Below are 19,330 nucleotides of genomic sequence, written 5' to 3' on the forward strand. Positions count from 1 at the left end.
AAGCTCCTTTGGTGAGGATAAGTCAAGAGTTGCACAGCATTTTTGGATCTGTGTCTATTGGGGTAGGGTGGATAGGAGGAAAAGTTTTAATGTAGGCGTAAGATTGGCTTCATACATTTGTATTGATCACCAGAAAAGAGAATAGTAAAGCAAGGTACAAAAGCTGTAATGGTTTCTTGAGTTTTCAGACAGAGGCAACAGGGATATGAAACTAAGCTAGCACTTGGCAGGTGGGGGAAGTCCCTCAAGTGTCAGGCACTGGGGGAGTGTTTGGGAGAAGTGTCACCTTGGCTGCTCTTTCCATCTTCCCTGGGGGCAGGAGATTAGAGGCCTTTTGTCTGTCCCAGTACCACCAATTTTAAGTTCTTACAGTTCAGTTGCATGCACTTCAACCATTTATTCAAGAGGTAAAGACATACTGTGCAGATGGACTGTTTGTTTCCTCTTTATCTTGTGGGTCTGAATTAGGTAGACACTTAAGATTGTTGTGTTAGACTTCCAAGTCCTGTTTTAGCTTCTAGCAAATGTTGTTATCTACAGCCTGAAGATTTCAAGCCTTGATATTGCTGGTGCTAGATTCCTGTTAGCTGAGCTCATGGTGTGGTTTGATGTTACTGGTGGACTGGTGTAATGGCTAGCTGCTGCTGGAGGGAAGACGGTCTCCCCTCCTGCCCCTGACCACCAGCTGCTTCTGCTTCTCTCTTCTCTTCCTCTGTGCTTGTCTAACATCTGCGGCAACTTCAGGCAGCCGTGGTATAAAACTAAGCATCACTTTTTGGGATTTTTTGGTTTGTTTTTTTCCTGAACTGGTGGTCAGGGAGGTCAGCAGAGCACCATGGCAGGTGGCAGGTTGGTGGCTGAAGCTCTGTTGAGGAGCCGCCAGGCATAACAGGAGCTCAGCTGGAAGCGTGGATCGCTCTTCTGCCTCGCAGTGAAGTAAACTAAGGCTCAGGCTTTCAGTAGCAGTACTGAAACAGTTTTGCTCTCCTCCAGCCCCATTTCGCAGGCCAGCTTTACTACCAGAAAGGCCTTCAGAGTACTATGCCAAAAAGATCAAGTTTATTTTATTTTTAACATCTCCATATTTCCAAAACTGCCTCCCCGCTGGCTGCTCACTGTGAGGAGGAGGAGGAGGTACAGAAAACTCGGTACACTTGTCCAAGTCCTAGAGCAAAAGCCCTGCAGTCTTTGCTCTTTCCAGCCAGCAGACTGAAATGATGCTTGAGACTGTCAGGCAAGGGAGGAGGTGTTGTTTGCTCTTTTCCTCTTGTACTGCATTGATTTCTGAGACACCATCTGCTTGTGGCTGACTAATTTGCAGCAGTAGCCAAGAGGCAATTTTTTTCTTTTTTTTTCTTTGAGATGCAGACTCCTACCGTGGTCCACATCTTTTGCCACTAGACTTGGAAATCACTTGGAAACCAGGCTAGTCGATGATAAAACTTAGCCACTTAGTATTTGATGAGAGGAGGGACAGTGGTGTTACTAATCGTTCCTCAGTGAATGATGACTTCAGCTCTGGATGGTTTTGAGTCTCACTGGCTCCCAAAATAGCACAAAACGAGTGATGTGACAAAGTTTTAGCCTTAAACAGGAGAGCCTGGTGTTGGTGTGTGGCTTCTTACTGGAGAGCCTGCAGTTTGGTGACTGGACTGTCAGGGTTTCCTTGTGCTGATCTTAGAGGCTTGTTGCAAGACCAGACTTGGCAGATTTTAAGGTTTTTAAGATTTAACTCCTGTTAAAACTAGAAGGTGCTATTTGGTCTTGAAGGCTTTGGGTTAAGTCACTGAGAAACTAAAGGAAGCAGTCTTGCTAAAGATAGTTATGTTAATGATTGTGTTGTTCAAATTCAGATCACTTGCTCCAAGGGGCTTGCAGTTTCTCTGGTTTGGTAGGTTTTTTATGTTTGTAGATGTGTAACTATTTTAGGAGGGGCCTCCAAAAAAGGCAACTAAATGTCCTTTAAAAATGAGTCTTCATGGATTTCTGGTAAATGCTTTGTATGAAGCGGCGTAAGATTCGGGTATAACTAAAATTAATTAATTGTTTTGTTTCCCTTTCCTAGAATATGACAGATACCTAGCATCTAGCAAAACCATGGCAGCAGCTTACCTTGATCCAAACTTGAATCACACACCAAGTTCAAGTGCAAAGACACACCTCAGTACTGGGATGGAGCGTTCCCCAGGGGCCATGGAACGAGTCTTAAAGGTTTTTCACTACTTTGAAAATAGCAGTGAACCAACAACGTGGGCCAGCATTATCCGGCATGGAGATGCTACTGATGTCCGAGTAAGTCTGTTTTTAGCATTCTCATGCCATCTTTAGGTTAAGTGTTAACTTCATGATCAAAAAATGGGAGGTAAAAGTCTGGAAGCAAACAAGCACAGAAGTTTTGTGTTTTATTTTAAAAGAATCTTTACCTGTTGTATGTTGTGAGTAACTTCAGAAAGAGCTTTAAGTGGTACTAACTTCCCTTGAGAACAAAAACCCCTGGTGTGTGATTGTGTATTATCTTAAAGAAATGACAACTCTTCCCATTTTTGCAGACTAGAAACTTGAAATTTAGAACAGTGGTTATCAGTTTAGATACCACTACCCATGTATGCAGTTGACTTCTACCACTTTATACTCCCCAAAAGCCTGTGTGGCACCTCATGGCAGGGATGAGAGCTGGGATGAAGGTGACATTAAATGACACTTTCCATGTTAAAAAAAAAAATGTTTTTTTACATATTTAAATTTAAGATGTGCATATTTACATGTTTAAAATGTTTAAATGTAATGTGTACACGACTTTTTAAAAAAGTAGTCAGTGTGGGGAAATTGAGCTGAAGAGTCTTTTCTCCCCTCAGTAGGTCCTTTTGTCCCCCTCCCCCTGATAGTCACCTGCTGCTTGTATTTGTACAATGTTTTCCTTCAGTTAGTCTATGCAAAAAAAAAGAAGGTTGGGATTTTTTTAAGAATAACTTTTAAGTATCTGTAATCTTAGAGGTATGTGGAAATGTTATGTATGCATGAAAACCCAGTGTTTATTCTGAAGCATACGTTCTCTCCAATGCCGAGACCTTTACTTACCATTTGCTACACTTATTATTTCAATTTTTGAGGTGTTGTGGTATTTAAACTGAAACGAAGCTCAATTTAACATGTGAAATGCTTTTAAAACCTCGTGGTTTGCTTGTTTTTAATTATCCTCCAAGAGCAGAATCTTGCGTGGTGGTAGGTGGTGTGTGGGGTTGTTTTCTTCTGTGAGGTTCTTACTGTAGAAGCAGGTTCCCATCTGCTTATTCCTTCCAACATTTGTATTCTCTGCACCGTACTTCAAATTCCACTACAAAAACATGATTCCAGTCTGCTGAAGGGAGAAAGTTGTCAGAGTTAAGGAGACCTGTTGTCTCCTCCCCACTATTAAGTTTCCTTTGTGCAAGAGAAAACCAAGTAAAAAAGACCAAAGAGTTTTGAATGTTTTCCTTTCCTACTGTTTATTTTCTAACATGGCTGCATATGAAAAGACCTAACAGCATTCCTAAGTGGAGTAGATCTTGTGACATTGATCATAGACCTGTGAAATTCAAGGATTTTCATTGGTGGTGATTAGAAAATCTGTCCCCTGTCAATTTAATAAGCTCATGTCTGTGTTTAGGGATAACTTGGTGAGCAGACAGATTAGAGGTACAACAATGGGAATCATCATCAATAGCATACACTTATTTTACATGGAATAGGGTTTTTCGGGTGCCACTTGAAACATCTTTGCTCCCTGGCTTAAGTATAGTGGTTTGATACATCTAATGTGATTGATTTGTTTCATAAAGTGTATTACTTGGTACAAGGGAAGAAAAGCTATGTATCAGTACGTTTTTAACCTTGCAAGCCTCTACTGTGGACGAATGTCTAGGGTTCTTTATATGGTACTTGAAGTTATCTTTCCAAAGAAGTATGTAGAAACTTGAAAAACAAAAGCAGAGATTACATCTCTGGTTTCTCCTGCTCAGAAATACCTGTGGTTATGGGCTTTAAGGATCCAAAACTTACACTCCCTGTAAGAAATTCACTGCTGAGTTCAATTTGCAGTTTTACATGTCCTTGTTTTAAGCAAAAATGTGTCATATATTTTATAAAAGCAGGATCGAAAGAACAGGCAAGTAGCAGTTACTTGCAGTTACTTTCTTACATACACATTTAATTGGATGGTTGTTTCTAAAAGTAATGGGATTTTTGTATTGTTCTCCTTTCCTGCTAAAGAAGAATGTGATGGGTTGCTGTTAAACTTTGTTCTTTTAACAAATGTGGTTCTTTTTTTACTTTGTTAAACTGGGACAATGTTGAATGTGCAGGTACTCTGTAGTAAAGATTTAGCACCGATGTATTACCATGTCCTGACATTTATTTTAGAAACTCTTGTTGGAGTACAAGCCTACATTCCATTGGAATGACTGCTGTTCAACCAAGCCGAATAATTTAAGATTAAAATAGCCTATAAGGTTTTTATGCCTTAGTTTTAGAGTTACAAACTGAGAAGGAGACTAGTGCTGGGTTTGGCCTTTGGCTTGTTTCCAAGGAGCTCTGTAAGAATATTCAGAGGTGAATGTCTTTGAGACAGCTCTGCAATTAGAAGGAAAAGAAAAAAAGGTTTTTCAAGACTACTCCCTGCTTAGCAGAGTTTTTGGGATGATAGCCGAAGAATCTTTTCAGTATTCAAAGGAAGTCAGGCTTGGTCTGAAATCTCCAGAAGAGCCAATTAAAGGTATTTCTGCTGGTAAAGCAGAGTACTTTGTGGAATGTACTAATACCAAGGGAAAGTAAAGGTGGAATTTTCTTTCCCGATTTGTGATTTCTAACATCATCTATTTCCAACACAGTCAAGTTTGCCTTTGTCAATGGAAAGGATGTGTTTGACAGTCAAAAGAAGTGAGCAAAGGCTCCCTTTCCCTTTAAAAAAAATAAATCTCTTATGACTTCCCAAGAGTAGAGTGGAAACAGTGCTTTAGCTGTGTACCTTATACACAAATCCCTGATCATGAGGGGAAACGCTTTTCGTTAAAAAACTCATTGTTAAGCTCAGCTGAACAGAACTTTGCTTTCTGTAAGGGTCTCCGAAGTGGCTAGACTAAAGGTATGATTTCCTTTCTATTTGACTTGAAATATCTTTAACTGAGACGATATACATAGGCTTTGCTTTGAGGAGAACTACTGGCTGTGGACCTCTGCTTGTTCTGGATGGATTTGGTTCCTCAAAGATAGCTGTTTCCTCTGAGGGCTCAGTCTGTATTCTGCAATGGATTCAAGGGCAGCTTTTCACTTCGTGGAAATTCTTTCTTGGATTTCAAAGGACTGGCATGCTTTCTTTACCCTTTTTTCCTTGGCATTATACTAAATGCTTAATGTCCAAAAAAAGGCTTTTATGAATGTGCAAACAGTGGTCTCCTACTGCGAATGCATATATAGATAACCATGCATTTGCCAGAGAAAGAGAGGTTGTTTATCTTCCCTATTTATCTTGGTATGGCTTGTGTTGTCTACGTGCATATTCACAAAGAGGGATTTCCAGGCTTTGGGGTTGGAGGGGATGCAGGGCAAGCTCTGCCCTGTTCACAACCTCAGGTGTGGCACAAAAGTAGGTGGGTGTTGCCGAGATGGAATTTCTTTGGTCTCAAGTGCACCCTGTGTCCTGGTTTTGGCTGAAAGTAAACACTTCCACCTCATCTTCATCAGCATTTACAAGTAAATCACCTTTCTGTTTTCAGAAGATGTGGTTGAAACAGAATTGTAACTGTATTTGATAGACAAATGAGTGCACTGCTTTAGCAGACTGAGAGGGTAGGGAAGGGTTGGGGTTTTTAGAAAACAAACGTTAGAAACCTTGTGTGAGCCCTTATAGGTGGCTTTTGGTGAAGTGCAGTTCTGCTCCGTGATCTGCATTCCCACCCCAGAGGTGCCCAGCTTGCATCCATTACAGCTTCTTTTAAACTTCTAGCCCTTGAAGCTTATCCTTGATTCTTGAATAGTTTGTGAGAAGTAAAGATGGCAATATTTATGTGGACATAACGACCAGAAATCTCAAACCACATTGTTGTCAGACATGCATCGTACCTTGATTCTCTTACAGGTTTGGTTTTTTCCAGTTTTGTAAGACTGTCTAAAACATAAACTAGATAGAGATAGCATTAAAGTTTTTAGCTGTCAGCTTTTTCCTTATTTCTGGAGTTAGAAGCGTGGTTAGAAGTCTTCGACAAATAAAGATACAGTGCTCAGGGCGCTCTCAACCTGTTCAACATTCAGATGTCTTTTTCACCCTTTTCTGTGCAGTACCACCCCAAAATGTTGGCTTCTTTAATGTTGACAGAATAAGAATTCAAAAGGCTGAATAAAAAAAGAACATCCTTAGCTAAGGATAAGGATATATCTGACTTAAAATTTTCGAAGTTAAGGGGCATACCTTGGCTGAGTGCCATCCCTACACCACAGAAAGACTAGAGCAAAATCCTTACCTACCCGAGTATTTTATTTTTCACAGGTAGAAGGCTTGGGTGCAGGTTTGAAAGATTGTGTATTCCAGTCAGTTCCCTAATATGAACTTTTCAGGAGGAGGAGGACTGAAGCACATTCAGCCAAGACATCAGTAGAGCAGTTTAATAAACTGCATTAGTGTGTTAGTATTTGTTGCTTGCTTTTTTTCCTGTTTGCCTCTCCCATTCTATCATACCATGCTGCTGTACTTTTACCCAGTATTACAGGAGACCTGAGTATTAGATTAGAGATCCAGTTTGCGGTGAGGAATGGAAAGAGTCTCTAGTGCAAAGGTCTACAATTCAAATGATATCCTAGTTAGGCAGGCGTTTCTTCTGGCAGCCGTGCCAGCTTCCTTCTTGCTGTTTGTTTTCTCATGCTACCACCTTAGTTGTGCTGGCATAGGCATTGTGACTGTTTGGCAAACACAGTCCACGTTTAAATGAATGATTGTTTTAAATCCAGATCGTTTCCGCGATTTTGTTAACTGCATCATCTTGCAGACTGACACAATTGAGAAGACTAAGGGCAGAAAGGAAATGCCTGTTTATGCTGGCACTGCAGTGTTAACTGCACCACCAGGGAATAGGGTATTAAAACCTTAATTATGAGCATCCCTCGTCATCCACTGCAGCATTCCTGGTTTCCAAACACTTCTCAAGAAGGATATTGCCTATCTTGAAAAAGGGGAAGAGGCTTGTCAGTCTAACCTCAGTCACTGAGCAGACTAACTCCTACACACGATTCCACCTATTCACCTTCATCTCTGTCCTCCAAGTCTCTTCCCCCTTTTCAAACACATGGCTAGTGCAGACAGAGCTGGTCTATGCGATACTGATTGTGATTGACTACCAGGTAGCCAGAAGTTGAACACGCTGCCTTCCAGCTGCTGAATGGGCCAGATATGCTTTATTGCTTCTTGGTTCTTCCTAAACCAAGCAGAGAGCTTGAAGAGTTGTAGGGAAATATGGGTGTGTGGTAGGGCTGTTCTAATGTACCTAGTGCTATCTGTAAAGGAGAATGCAGGTGTATTATACAGGAAACTTTTAATCTCTACAGGGTTTCTATTTTAAAATAGATTCTTAGGATAATATAGTACAGGGGTAGGAGGTTAGTCACACAAAGTTCTATGGAAAGAGCGTGTGAACACTAGCAGGACTCAAAACCATGTCAGGTAAGTATTTTTGATGTTGTGGAAGTCTGCTGTACACAGCGATGGTTACATATCCAAATCTAATTTCCACATGTATACAGTGATATATGTGCTTTGAGGCAGTAGAACTTTTTGATATACAGAAGCAGACTGGAGTGCACTGATTTCTGACATCAATTAGATACATGTATAATTTAATGTATAAAATCATTCCAAATCTAGTAAAAGAGCTAGAAAATGGGTACCACTTATCTTTTTTTTTCCCTTCTTTTTCTCCATTGCATGCCTACACGCATTGTACCAGGTGACAAGGCATAGTTGTATTGTTAGTTAATATGTGCATCTGTTCTGACAACTTGAAAAAGTGCCAAGAACTCAAAACTATGGACCTGCAAATGTAAGCAGTATAAAAAAGAAGTTATATGGTACTGTGATAATCAGACTAGTTATAGCAGAGAAAAATGCCCTTGGTTTTTAGGATGCCTGGTTTAGTTGTGCAGAATGCTCTTCATATCCTTGGATGAGACACACGTGCAAAATAACATTTTAAAAACAATATAAATAACCCTTTGGCATTCTTTCTGAAACACCTAGATCTATAGATGTCAACAGCATATCCTCTGTTACTGTTTAACCATAAAGTACTGGACCCAAGGAAGCTCTTAGACTTTGCAAGTGCAACTGAGGGTAGGGGATAGTAAGTTCTGGATGTTAAGCTTCTGGAAAACTAAGCTTATTGGCGACATTTAAAATACTGTTACATTTATTTGGAAAGTGTGCAGTAGGATCAGAAAAGTGCTGATTCAACCAAGGAGATTGGAAAGCCTGGCTGTACCAGCTCTACTCTGTCACTACTGTCAGCGTGTGCTTGGAGTTCCCCTGTGGAGTTACGTGTGGGTGTGGAGAGGTACTTTGCATGACAGATCCGTGTATGGCTGAAGTGTGAAAGACACTGAGGCACTGACGTGAATGTGTTGCTTGAGTTGCTGGTGTCTCTAGGCTTGCATGGTGACAAAATCCTAGGCACCAGAATAACGCGTTTTCAGGCTGTAGTTGCAATATATACTTGTTGCTGGGCTTCGGTGGCAGAGTTCTCGTTCAGCTGGATCAGCTCCCCAGTGTAGTTTATCATGTCATGTGCAAATGTGTTGCTGGATCAGTGCAGGAGAGAGAAAGTAGCACAATAATGAGAAAAAGAGAGATGTGGGCTTTTCTTTTTTAATGTCAGGCATAGTGTCTTCAGAGGACACCCAGCATTTTAGTGTTGTGAGAGAATTCTAGAGTTTTCCTTTATGGAAATTGTAAATTAATTTCCATCAGAGCTTTGTCGTTTACTTTTTGTAAATCTCATCGGGAGTTACAATACTTGATATATGAATAGCATTTGACATATGTGAAATGCTTCACAAACGTTAACACCGTGTCCCTATGTCAGAGGTGTTGCTTAAAGACTTTTTCTAGTGCAAGACGCCTTCTCCTTCCTACTAAAAAGGGAAATTAGGTTTGTAGTCACGCTGGGAGTATATTATTCCAACTTCAATTTATTCATAGTAGTACATCAGCTTTGTTAATTTACAAGCCAGCAATTCATTTTCACTCATTTACCGAAGCACAAGGTATTATTGATACATACTAGGAGACCCTAGGGTATCCTGCGCCTTTCGGCCTTTCTCTGGTCTGTCTTGACTTTTCAACAGCCTCCTAAATGTACTGTAAATTCTATTTTTATTACATTCTCCTAATTTAGGACAAATATTAATCTATTTTTCAAATTAGCTGTTGAATATCTGTGGGTTCTTCTGACAAATGAGTAAAAATTAGTACAATCCAGTTTTCTAGCTACTGGAAAAGCTTTTTTTTCTTCCCTCTGGGTTAAAGGGTGGGAAAGGTGGCCTATCACTTACCTATTATTGATAGGAATTTCCTCTGAGGGCTTCCCGTTCTCTTTTGCTCAGCTGTACTAGCCTATTTTATGTTCAGGATGTAAATGTTAGCTCTGGAAACATAATTAAAGTCAATGTGATTATAGTAAACACCATTCAACTGGCCTATGATTGTGTGACTTCCTTACAGTTGTAGGGTATTTATGAGAATGACAATAGACACATGAGAACTCCTTATAGAAGTGTATATTCATGTAGGTATCAAAAGGGAAATCTCATTCTGGTGTAGGTTTCTGCTGGAGTCAAGCTCTCCTATGAGTATTTCTAGCTGTGATTAATTTGAGGTCATAAGTTTGTATTCCGTGTTGGTGTTCCTTACCTGTTTTTTTTCCACTCAAGAATGCATCTGAGGAGCTTCATGAGCTGAAAGGCTGGTTGTGGTAGAGTCTGGAGAGATTTCAGATTTCTTTGGCTGTGCTTCCAGTTAAAAGTTTGTCATGACGTATCTCAGTGGGATGTCGTGGTGGCTATTGTGCAGTGGTTAAGCAGTTAAATTGTTTGTCTGGAAACTTCTGATTAAGCATTCTGATCACTACCACAAAGAATATCAGGCTGGCAAGGCTCCTCACATTTCAACCATGAAAGGCAGAAGTTCTCACCCTTCCTGGAGTGATGGCAGAGGATTTGTTTGACACTCCAAGCGTCTCCATTTGGTCTGTGGAGGCCTCCAGAACCTGAGGAGACTCATACCTGATCGGAGTTAAATACACTGACCCGATTATGGCTGTGGTGCCAGTTCAAGTCTTGGAGATTAATCTCATACTGTTTGGAAATAGCAGCCAGATAAAACAAACCCTGTCCTGCTACATGGGAACACTATACTGTTTATATGCTGTACTTCCCCTGGTGTGCATTCATGTTGCTGAATGAACCACGCTGTTGTGATGCTGGTTTATGCTGATTGATGGTGTGGCTCTAAACGTTGAAAATTCAACTTCTCTGGTTTATTAATAAAAAAGTAAATAGGCAAATAGATGTTCTACTTCAGAGGGTTCCCCTGCAGACCAGCCATTTTGAGTGTCATAATCACCACATTTTGTTATTTCTCGATTTTTTTTTGATTCTGGTTATGATTCGTTTGCATCTGGAATGAGCTCTGTGGCATTCCTAAACAAAAAAGAAAAGCCGCTTAACATGTTTGTTTCACATAAAGCATCGCTTCTTCCTTTCTGGGCATACAGAAGTTTTTAGAATGTATTTTCAAACACTTGCACTTGACCTCCTTTGCATTGGTGCTGCTATCGCCTTAATGTTTATGTTGAAGTTGACTTTTTCTTGAGTTGCAGTATGTACTAATTGTTGCTAATTATTTTCTTGGGGTGATACCAACTACCTGGCCAAAAGGGATGGGGTACCCTTCTTACATAGTTTGGGAAATACATTTACTTTTTTGTTATTTACTTTTGGTTCTGTGATAGGTTTAGAATTGATTGATGAAAGGATAGAGGTTTAAAAATCTCACTCGCTTTTGCCGGGAATTAAGAGGTCTGACTTCTTCAGTCCTTTTGAAATCCCAACTTGAAAATTAGGGAGGTTCCGAGATTTCTGGCTTGATAATTTCTGGAGTAAATACTAACGGTTTCAGCTGAGCCTTACGCGTTAGTGTTCTTGGTGGGTCATGGTCATAGATAATTTTGCCTTTTTCTTCTTTTCAAAGCCATTTCTTAGTAGGCATAACTATCGTTTAAGAGCATGTACCCCCATTTTCATTATCAGCTGACAGCATCAGAGACAGGGGAAGGAGTGGATTTTCAAAAACAAACACGGCAAGTTATGTATTCTATGCAGGGTGCAGAAAGAGATGAAAATGAATTAATTTCTTCTGTTTGCATGCATATAGAAAATCTGGCAGTGTTCCCTTTGGAGAAGAGCACACCTGCCAAAATGTTAGGCTTTACTAACTAAGCAGAGATTGTCCTTTAGGTGAAGAAGAGGTTAAATTGTGCCTGAGAGTACTTAGTGGTTGTTAAGTGTTTCCCGGGATACAGGCAACTGTTCTCCTTTGCAGTATTTGATACAAAGACCCTTAAATAGAGGCAAGAAACAAACTTAACCAATTTTTGTGCTGTGGTCAATATGTTTAATTCAGGTTTAAAACTGTTCACTGACCTGATAATAGGTCTTTGGAACTTGCTGCCGAAGGTTGCAGAAAGTTAACTGCTTTAAGAGGAGACAGGATGAGTAATTGGAAGAGTTTCATTGAAGGTTGATGAATGACAAAAACAATGCTTGGCTCAGGAGATCCACTTGGATAAAAATAGTCAGAGGCTGGGAGAGCACTTAGGGGCAGTGTAGTATGTGCTTGCCTGGTGTTGCCTCTTCCCCCGGCATCCATCTGTGGCCACTGTGGATCTACCAATGTACCTGCAGGGAGGTTACTTTGATTTGCATCAGACATTTGTCCCAGCGACTTGGGCACCTCCTGGCTGTCAGGAGTCAGCTGTTGCTGGTTAGTCTGTGTGGTGCTGTGCCAGCTGGTAAGGCCACTTTGAAAACTGATTTGCCAGTGTGTTTTGAAGTCTCCCTCGCACGTGACACAGTCCTCCACAGCATCCTGTGTGCTTTGCTGTTTGTTATGAAGGATCTTCTTTCAAGTTTGGGCTTGTCATCCACTTAGCAGTGGATGTCTGGCTTCTGGGCATGGAAGAAGACAAGGGTGTTGGGAGGCACTGCTGGTACTGAAGTGATTGATGCTTCTGAGGATGCTCATACACTGCTGTTGGAGACAGGGTGCTGGGCCTGATGGAACCTCTTCTGACTCAGACTCCATGAACTTAGTAAACACGGCTTGTGTTTCCTTCTTGTAGGCTTGAAAGAATTTTTTATTTTTTTTTTTTTTTTACATTTCACTGTGCACTGTGTTGCCTCTGGAAGATTATGTAAAGGTTGCAGTTTGATAAGATGTGTGAGCTGATCTAACAGCTCTCTATCGCCTCACCAAAAGCATGATTCCACTCCTACGTGTGCCATCTTCCCCCTCTATTCAGATTTAGTGCTTCTTTAATTCTCTTCTTGCAGTTACTTTTCTGCTTGCTTATTTTGCAGAATCAGGGTCTTAAACAATTTCGTTGGGATATAAAATAATACATTTTGGGAAACAATGTCATCCTGGAGAAAAAAACAAAAACCACCAACTTTTGCCTAACTGTCTCCAGTAACCCACCTCTGGCTCCTTTAGTACTTACCACTGGCTACGTGTTGACGTTTCCTGAAATTATGAGCAAGAATTGGCAGCTTGCGCACCTGCATATGTATATATGTGCGTGTGTGTGTATAGACACACACTCTCACATGAGCGTTTTCAGTAGGAAATTTTCAGACCATTACAGGTTCAGAAGCAAAGGACTATGAACTCCTGAAAGAAGTATCTGGGAGCTGTGATAGCCCGTGCTCCTGCTGAGCTCTAAACTCTGTACTGGCGGGGATCTGCTGCCTTGCAGAGAGACAAGCCTGACCTTCTACCGAGTTGTGAGGCAGCAACTCTGATCTCCTGCTGACTTTCTAATTTGGATAAGAGCAGGACAGCCTGGCACACTGCACCTGAAGGGTTGCTAATCCACCATCTACTAACAAATTTAATTTTAGTTACCGCGTGTTAGACCTTTCTAACTTCTAACACAGAAGGGAAATGGCAATCTGTTACAGGTTTTTTTTTTTGAAAGGTTCCTTTCTTGGGTGAGAGATCCTCAAACTCTGAAAGTTACCTCAGGACAAATAAGAGGACATTTGTTTTGTTTGAGAATCTTCCCAAAGAATTGTCTCTTGCCTCATTTTATAAGGGATCTGTGCTGAATCTTGGGAGGAAATGAGTGGGAGGAAGAGGGGGAAGGAAACCAAGGGACTGTGACGTGGCCTACCAAATCCTGGCTGTTGGGACACTAAATAGGATGAAAGTCTAAGATGATTTTACAGCTGTAGATGGAGAGTGATTTTCAAGGCTGGTGGTGGCTTTTTTGAACAAATGCATCTTACTTTCATCAACAAATCTGCTTTTTATATTTTGGCTTTTATGTTATTCTGTTTTATGTAGAGGAAATAGTAGCTTAATTCATGGAATCATAGAATGGTTTGGATTGGAAGGGACCTTAAAGATCATGTAGTTCCAACCCCACTGCCATGGGGGAGCCTGATAAGATGCACAGAAACGTATTTATTGATGTTTTGTGAAGCCATGCTGGTAAAACTTCAGAAATTGTAAATGGTTGTCTGAAATAGTAGCTTACATGTTTAGTATTTTAATAAAGGTGATACCTGATTTATTGCTTAGTATTTTCTATAGGGTACTACATGGTAATATTTTAAATTCTAAAAAATATATATATTGCATTTTACGGCTTGTAAGGAGTGTATGTTTCTCTGTTTTAGGGCATAATTCAGAAGATTGTGGACACTCACAAAGTGAAAAATGTGGCCTGCTATGGGTTACGGCTCAGTCATCTGCAGTCTGAGGAGGTTCACTGGCTACACCTGGACATGGGGGTGTCCAATGTGAGAGAGAAATTTGAACTAGCCCACCCTCCAGAAGAATGGAAGTAAGAGTATAAATCTGTTCAGTGTCAAAATCAAGTCATATAAGTCTTTTTGCCTTGTCTTAAAAAACTACTCTATAATTTGCTTTACTAAGGAAGAACCTCATGTGAATTAGAGGTGGTGGAACAGGGTCAAAAAAAACAAACCCAAATTTTTCACAAAGAGCTGTAAGCAGTGTTTTGTTTGCTTTAAGGGCTTTTTGTTGTTATAAGGGGTTTCCTGCGAACTGAAGAGAGCAGATAACTGTAGCCTGGGATTTAGAGGAGGCATAAAATAGGAATAGAAATATCCTAGTCATTTGTCCTGAAAATCTGCAAAACTTCTGATATATCTAGTGAACGAGCCCCGTCTCAGGTTTTGTCATCCTTAAAAGTTTTAGGACAGGAATGTTATTCCTATTTGTGGTATAAGCACACCACTACAATTTTAAAAGAATAAATCTTATTATCTAAATAAAAAAATATTAAGTACTGGTTGTGTTTATATATGAACTAAGCAGGAGAAATGTGATTTGAAAAGAGTGAAATGTAGTGATTAGATCAGTTTATCCATCTGCTGTTGTAAAACTTTTCAGTTGTAAAACTATTTATTGGGTAATGAATTGATGCCCAGAGCGATGAGTGACATCTGCCTTTCTTCTGACTGGGATCTTCTCCAGTTATACCAGGAACAATAAACAGTAGAAAGGTAACTGCAGAATTTTGGTTTTTGTAGCCTAGGTACATTTGCTGAGATATTTCCATGATACCAGTTAGTTGGTTAAAAGAAGTGGTATGACCTGTGCTCTGTCAAAGGTTGAGTTTTCTTTGGCTTTTTGGCAGAGTAAGCTGATGGTGCATGCTCAGGAGAGGACGTGGGCTGGAGAGGAAGGAGAGAAAGATTGTCCACTTTTCTGGTAGAAAGATAAGAGGAAACTAAAATTCATTTCTAGAAAGTCACGATAGTCTACTAGAGAAGATGGGGAGCTCAGAGTTTTAAAATACTGTTACACCAAGTAGAGTAGTAAACTCATGTGGGAACACCAGAAAGTAGATTACTGTGGTTACTAGTTCATTGCAGGGGTTTTGTGCATGTTTTTTCTGTGGTTTATGTCCATAACCACAATTTGTGCAGAAGTTGCTAGTTATTTTAAAGGCTACACGTACCTTCTGTAAAATTTTTGTAAATAGTCTATACTTAATTTCTTGCAAATGGAGTTATATATACTAGCAGATGTCACAGTTGCCAATCCTCAGGTTATAAATGCTCTTTAGGGGCCTGATTTTAACAAATGCAAGAAATTCAAACCAATTAGGAATGTTGAAAACCTAGGTTTCAGAAATGTTGCACATTCTATTCTGTGCATGTTATATTTTATTGTTTCTGGGATGTGCATCAATATTTTCTTGTGAGGTATGGAAGGGAAATTTTTCATTGATAATACTGTGAAATCGCAGCTTAGAAAGTAGGGGATTCCTGAATCCTTTCCATGAGAAGAGTGCTGCATATAAGATGTGAATAATTTATGCCTTGGAAATTTGTTACATAGCGTACAAGTGTCAGTTCCGTTTTTATAAGGCTGTACAGCTTGCATTGTACACATTACAGAACAAAGTTAATTAGTTTTAAAAGCAAAGTTAGATATTGTTTTGAAGTTTGTGGAAAGGAATTGTATATAATACTCACAAAAGGGCTATGATAAGATGTAAATTATTCAATACCTTTCCAGAGTGTCGTTTAATGTTTTTATCGAATACATGCGGCCTGACATACCTTTTAAACCCATGGAGATTTGCTATGCATAATCAGAACGCTGCTGTCATATTTATAATACCATAACACAGACTGTTTAAGATCATATGACAGTACTTGTAAAAATATTTAGATTAGAAAAGGGAGAGAAGCCTTGGAATGGTTCTTAAATTAAAAGCTTCCTATAGTGTTAATAAACCAGTAACTGCCTCTTATGTGATTTTTAAATTTATTTATTTTCTTAAATCATCGAAATTAAAAGGGCTGTATATTCACAGTGTTCAGAAACGAGGTCTCAGATGTTCTGGTCTAATCCAGATACTAGAAGTTGCACTGATTGTCAGTAGGTTGTACACAAAAGTTACCAGAACAAAATCCATCTCCTATATACTCAGCTTTTATTTGAGGCTGTACTGTTTATAATCCTGCAGAGGATGGTCTAATCAAGGGGCGAAATGAGGAGATGACTCTGCTTCACACGACATAGCTGTAGGAAGAGTAAATAATAGTGGATTTTAAGGCAGGGTTACCCAAACTTCTGTGACTTCAAATTTTCTTCTCTCTTACTATGGCAAACAGTTCAGTTACAAGGAGCACACACAATTTAGCTTCGCCAAACTGCCAGTGGATAACCTCAATTACGTCACAAAAGACAAACAGGAATTCATTGCTTACTGGAAGTCTTCTTTTCCCATCCTCACGTTTGCTTTTATATAGTACTTTGACCTTCTTCTTGCTATAAAAAGGTTTGTATTTTGCACGAGACAGAAAAGGTTTAAACTACCTTGTGATGGGTTTTTTTGTTTGCTTTAAATAAAAATCAGTAAAGACCTAATAGTTAATTTTTTCCTACAAAGAAGAAAAATTGTCACTAAAGGTCAGATAGAAACCTTTTACTGACTGTGCCTGCATCTTCACTGTACATGTACTTTAAGAATATTCATGCTAGATGACTGTTTCAAACCAAATACCCTTTTTCCATTTTATTTATTCTCTGGCAATGAAGGTAATTCCATCCAGCGTCAGAAAGTTCTGAATGTGTCTAAATCATGGTGCCAGAAATGATCAGTTATAACTGTTGGAACTGCTTGCTTATTTGTCTGTGGTAGTTTGTTCAGGAAGTAAGTTTGAAGTAATTCTGGAGACTGCTGTGTTTTATGTCACATTGGGTAATACCATCTTATTTCTTTGAGTTACGTGGAATTTAGCACTACAGAAGCATTGTATAATATGAGTGTAATTCCATGTAATTGCTTTAGAATAACTAGTCTTCCAAATGCAGTCTGAGAGTTTTATTTTCTGAATTACTGAATTCCAGTAACACTGCTGCTGTTAGGTTTATCTTACAGTAGCATAAATTGTTAATTGTTCCTTAAGCATTTGCTTGTATGAAGGCCTGTATACCTGTGCATGCGAGATGATGCCAGATGACAAGTGAAATACAAACAAACAAAATCCCAGGGCTTTTTTATGGGAAGGCAGTAAAGACTGGAGTGCATTTGTTTGCTTCAGGTTTCCTCAGTGTTTACGCTAGCAAGGCATGTGTTAAACTCGCTTTTTAATGAAGAAATTACTCTTCACTTGTGTTATTGTTGTTGTTGTTATTATTACTGCTATTACTATTATTATTACTAATACTACTGCTATTATTTTAATGATTGGATGTTTCCAAGGGCATGAGGGAGAAGGGTAAAAGATCCTTCCTCCCTTAATCTTCATGTGTACCGCTGTACAGCTAGGTGAAATAGTGTTAGCAGCATGCAAGACTCTTAAATCATAGATAGCATCAGCCCTCATAATTTTTTATAATACTGAGCCTTAAACAGCAGTCACAGCAGCTATCCTTTCTGTCTCTAAAAATGGTATGTGCCAAAGCACTCTTCCGTTTGCTGGTCTCTTGTCCCACAAGCGAAATACCAAGAGGTTCAAGTAACAAATTGTGTGTCTTGGAACACAAATGGTTAAGGTTTGTAGGTAAAGCAGATCCTTGTAACCAGGTGATATTAGTGCTTTGACTCTACCAGGTAGAAGATGCCCCAAAGGAAGCCCCAGTGCTTAGCAGTCCTGTACTCTTTAAGTTTCAACAGCTGCAATACATATGCCTTGGCACTAACACAAAGCCCAGACCACCTGTGGAATGATTTAATGAATTTGACTAAGTTGATCTAACAGCTCTGTACCTCTCCTTTCCTCAGTCTGTCTTCTCCCCTCTCTTGCTTCCAGTTATCCAGTCCTTTTCCTTTTCTACTATGAGCCTTAACGCTTTCCTAATCCTTCAGTGAGCTGATTCAGTTCATTAAGCTCACACAAGACTCCTCCTTTGTCTGCCCTTTTTGTTCCCATCTTCTCCTTTTTGGTTACTTCTCTGCTGATGTGAACTGAATCGGAACCTGCTGGAAGCAACCTATGTAGTTGGGACTGCTGAGATTTTTTCTTTCAGAGCCACAACATATTAAGAGTTGAATCATACTTTCTTTTTTGGCTCCATCAGCTGCCCAGGTAGTGCTCGTTACTCAAAGGGAAGCTCCTAGAGCTGCTCAGGAGTGTATGCGATGCTGTGGACAGGTCACTTCACCATACTTGTTAACTCTGTTGATGCCCACCTTTGTGCAGGTCTGAGTGGAAGCCCATAGTGTGTGTCACAGTGCTTCTCTACCCCAGTATAGAGGCAGAGCAGTAAGTAGAATAGTGGTCTTCCAGTAATAGTTTTATCAAATATAAGCGAGATGATCATCAGCTGGGAGACTTGCTCAGAAAGCACACCTGGCTGGTGAGAAAGGGACTTGTCTTCTTCATCAGTTGGCTGCATTTCAAAGACAGTAGATTTAGAGGATATTGAAAATCAAGCCCATCCTTGAGATGGCCTTTAGTAGTCAGCTTCTTTGTTCCCATAGGCATAGTGAGAGATTAGGTTATAAATAGGTAATGAAGGTCACTCTCAGTGAACGTCCCGGCCAAGCTGTTTTGCCTTACCTGATTTTCTTATGAGATCCTGTTGCAAAAACCAGTACTTCTCATGGCTTCTCAGATAAGAAGACAAGTCACTGTAAAGGAGAAAGATTTCTTCTCCTGTATTTCTTTTCATCCCAGAGAGTAGAAGTGTTCTGCACCCTAGAATCACAGAATCATTTAGGTTGGAAAAGACCTTTAAGATCACTGAGTGCAACTGTAAACCTAACAGTGCCAAGCCCACCACTAAACCATGTCTCTTAAGCGCCACATCTACACGTCTTCTAAACACCTCCAGTGATGGTGACTCAGCCGCTTCCCTGGGCAGCCTGTTTCAGGTCTTGACAACCCTTTCAGTGAAGAAATTTTTCCTAATATCTAATAGAAACCTCCCCTGGTGCAACTTGAGGCCATTTCCTCTTGTCCTATCACTCATTACTTGGGAGAAGGGATTGACACCCACCTCACTACAACCTCCTTCCAGGTGGTTGTGGAGGGTGGTAAGGTCTCC

At 40.0% G+C, this 19,330-nt stretch overlaps 1 protein-coding gene across 9 annotated transcripts in view; it reads left to right on the forward strand.

Moving 5' to 3' along the window:
- Positions 1-19,330, forward strand: part of PTK2 (protein tyrosine kinase 2) — a 230,038-nt gene that overhangs the window by 97,547 nt on the left and 113,161 nt on the right. For 8 of the 9 annotated variants that reach the window (XM_074831417.1, XM_074830880.1, XM_074830964.1 and 5 more), the window contains 2 exons: positions 2,066-2,292; positions 13,975-14,141. In XM_074831417.1, the coding sequence (XP_074687518.1) occupies positions 2,098-2,292; positions 13,975-14,141 (362 nt within the window). In that variant the 5' untranslated portion in view covers positions 2,066-2,097. Of the gene's footprint in view, positions 1-2,065; positions 2,293-13,974; positions 14,142-19,330 lie in introns of those variants that run through there. The other variant, XM_074831605.1, reaches the window with a different exon arrangement.

The sequence above is a fragment of the Strix aluco genome, chromosome 1 (assembly GCF_031877795.1).
Source record: "Strix aluco isolate bStrAlu1 chromosome 1, bStrAlu1.hap1, whole genome shotgun sequence".
Classification (NCBI taxonomy): Eukaryota; Metazoa; Chordata; class Aves; order Strigiformes; family Strigidae; genus Strix; species Strix aluco.